At 65.8% G+C, this 2,625-nt stretch overlaps 1 protein-coding gene across 1 annotated transcript; it reads left to right on the forward strand.

Moving 5' to 3' along the window:
• Nucleotides 1–410: 410 nt before the first annotated feature.
• PRR18 (proline rich 18) lies at nucleotides 411–1,665 on the forward strand. The gene has a single exon (XM_084203311.1). The coding sequence runs from the start codon at nucleotides 487–489 to the stop codon at nucleotides 1,297–1,299; it is 813 nt and encodes a 270-aa protein (XP_084059437.1). The 5' UTR covers nucleotides 411–486; the 3' UTR covers nucleotides 1,300–1,665.
• Nucleotides 1,666–2,625: the final 960 nt, after the last annotated feature.

A 2,625-nucleotide genomic window follows, 5' to 3' on the forward strand; every position in this document is an offset into this window, starting at 1 on the left:
GTCTGAGTGTGTCTGTCTCTTGGCCTGTGTGCCTGCCCTTATTCATGATACTTCAAGTAATCAAAGTATCATTCTTGTTTTTAAGACGGCAGGAGAATTTAACATGATTTTAAAATATTGCCTTTTCACGCTTGGACGCTTGAGGACTTTGGGAGAAATTTAAAGCCTTTTTGCTCTCGGGGCGTGAGCTCCGCCATCCTCTTCTTTATTCGGCTCTGCTGTAGGGCGGGCAGGAGATGACCGGGAAAAGGCGCCGGAGTAGTGCCGCATGGAGCCCGACCAGTGCGGCTCGTTCGGGAGCGCGGCCAGTGCCGGCACGACCCCTGTCCCCGCCCGCACTCCCACCCCGCACTGGGGAAGGGTGTTCCCGGGGCGGGCGAAGGGCGGGAAGGGGGACGGGTTATCGAGAGGGAAAATCGGCGGCTGTCGGCGCAGAGCGAGCTCGCATTCCGCGCCGGCATCTCGGGCTCCTCGTCCGCTGTGGCCATGGGGCTGCAGCCCCGGCGCGCCGCGGGGCCCTGCCCGCCCGCGGGAAGGAGCGCCGCCCTGCCCGGAGCGCGCTCCGCTCCTCCCTGGGCCCGCAGCGACGAGCCGGAGGGAACTCCCGGGCGCCCCGCCACGCTGCCGCCCCTCCTGCCGGCCATCCTGCCGACCCCCTCCGCTTCCCCCGCCGCCGCCCGGGCGCAGCCCAAGAAACCGCCGGCGGCCGCCTCGGCCCCCAAGAAAGCAGCGCCTCGGCCCGCAGATGAGAAGGTGGCGAGGAAGGCGCGGGGGGCGCCCCCGGAGAGGCCGGGCCCCCTCTCCAGCTCCTGGCCCTGCTCGTCCCTGCAGCGGCCGCCTCCGCGGAGACCGCCGGCCGAGCGTGCGGCGCGGCCCCAGCCCACCCCGCCGCAGCCGCGGGGCCGCCCGGGGGCGCCGGGGGCGGGCAGCCGCTCCTGCGAGAGCCTCGGCGGGGCGCCGGGGGAGGCGGCGGGGCGCTTCTCGCTGAGCCTGCCCCCGGAGGCCATCCGGGTGCTGCAGCGCCGCAGCCTGGAGCGGCAGCGAGGGCAGCCCGCACCCTCTCCCGCCGGCAGAGCCGCCCCGGCCCGGCGCGGCGACCTGCGCGCTCTGCTGAAGGTTTCGCTGCTCAACGACCGGCACCGCTACGACGACGAGGAGTACGAGGAGGAGGAGGCGGGGGCCGCGGCGGACGAGGGGCTGGTGCGGAAATGCACCGAGTGGCTGCGCGGCGTGGAGAGCGCGGCCGGCCGCGACCACCCCGAGCGGCTGGAAACGCTGCCGCACTTGGGCACCCTCTGAGCCCCGCCGGGACCGGGGAGCGGAGCGGTCGGACCGGGGGGAGGTGGGGCCGCCACCCGCGATGTCGTGTTCCGTGTTGTGTTGTCGGCGCCCTGGCAGCCCGGGCGGGTGGCGGCGGGGGCCGGGCAGCGGAGGCCCTGGCCCGGAGCCGATCCTCGGGGCGCCGTCGCCGCCGGGGCGAGGGACAAAGGAGCGGCGCCGGCCTCCGCCCGCCGGTGCCCGGGTGCTGGGAGGGAAGGTACCGGCTGTGGGCGTCCTGCCTCCACCCTCGCGGTTTTTTTAAAGATTTCTGACTACTTTATAAAATGTGCGTAATGGTTTTGTATATTTGTACATAAAAGTTCATTTTTATTTATTTGAATAAAGGACTCTTGTGTTGCGGTAGCCTTCGCGCCTTCGTAGCTTCGCGTTGGGCTGTCCCAGCCCGGCGGTCTCGGTATCCATAAGGTAAGGATGGCGGGCTGCTCACCGTGCGGAGAGCCCGTGCCGTTCACACGTTTGCTCCTCGGAACAGTTGCCCACAGCTCGGCTCCAGGGAAAACGCAGAGCCGCGGATTCGGCCAGGCGGCGGAGGCAGGGGACCGAGCAGGCGGGGGAGAGCCCGTCGCTGCTGGGGGCAGATGGCAGCGGTGCCGGCGAGGAGTGATCCTCCCGGGGAGAGGCAGGGACGGCGGGAGGAGGATGGGGAGGTGCGGACGGCCGCGGCGTGGGCAGAGCTCCGGTTCCCTGCGCCGGCGAACCGGAGAGGAGCGGCTGGGTTTGTGCATGGACTTGGCGATTTCATCCCCTCCCAGGCAGTAATTCAGATACATCCGACCTTTCCAGCCACTGCCAGTGTACGAGGTGGAATAGGAAGGAGGGAGGGAGAGAGGGAGGGAGCACAGAGGCAGCATCCTTTGTCAGCGTCCCCCGGCTTCCCATCCTCGGGGCCCGCTGCAGCCTCTGCCCCTCCGGGCTATGCCTGGTGCTCTTCCGAGCTCTGTGTGTTGGCAGAGGCGAGAAGGGGACTGGGAGGCCAAGTGTACAGAAATGACGGGCGGAAAGGGAAGGGTAAGTCTTTACCAGGCTTACAGTGTCTCAGCCACCTACTGTTGCTCTTTTATTGTTGTTATCCAGCTTCACAGAACAACAGTCAGACCTGAGCATTTACTGTGATTCTGTAAGTATTTTGCAAATGAATATTTGAACATGTAGGAACACGTTCAGCTGAATTTACTTAGCAGAGTAAAACAAAGTTTAGTGCCACAAATTGGGTATTAAAAATTTCACTAAGACATCAGTTGTTTACACCAAATGCCGACTTCCATTAAATCATGGAGATAAACC

Source organism: Fringilla coelebs (assembly GCF_963513975.1).
Source record: "Fringilla coelebs genome assembly, chromosome: 3".
Classification (NCBI taxonomy): domain Eukaryota; kingdom Metazoa; phylum Chordata; class Aves; order Passeriformes; family Fringillidae; genus Fringilla; species Fringilla coelebs.

What these genes read in the sequence shown, in the direction of transcription:
- PRR18 (XM_084203311.1), top strand. Translation starts at nt 487, where the DNA reads ATGGGGCTGCAGCCCCGGCGCGCCGCGGGGCCCTGCCCGCCCGCGGGA.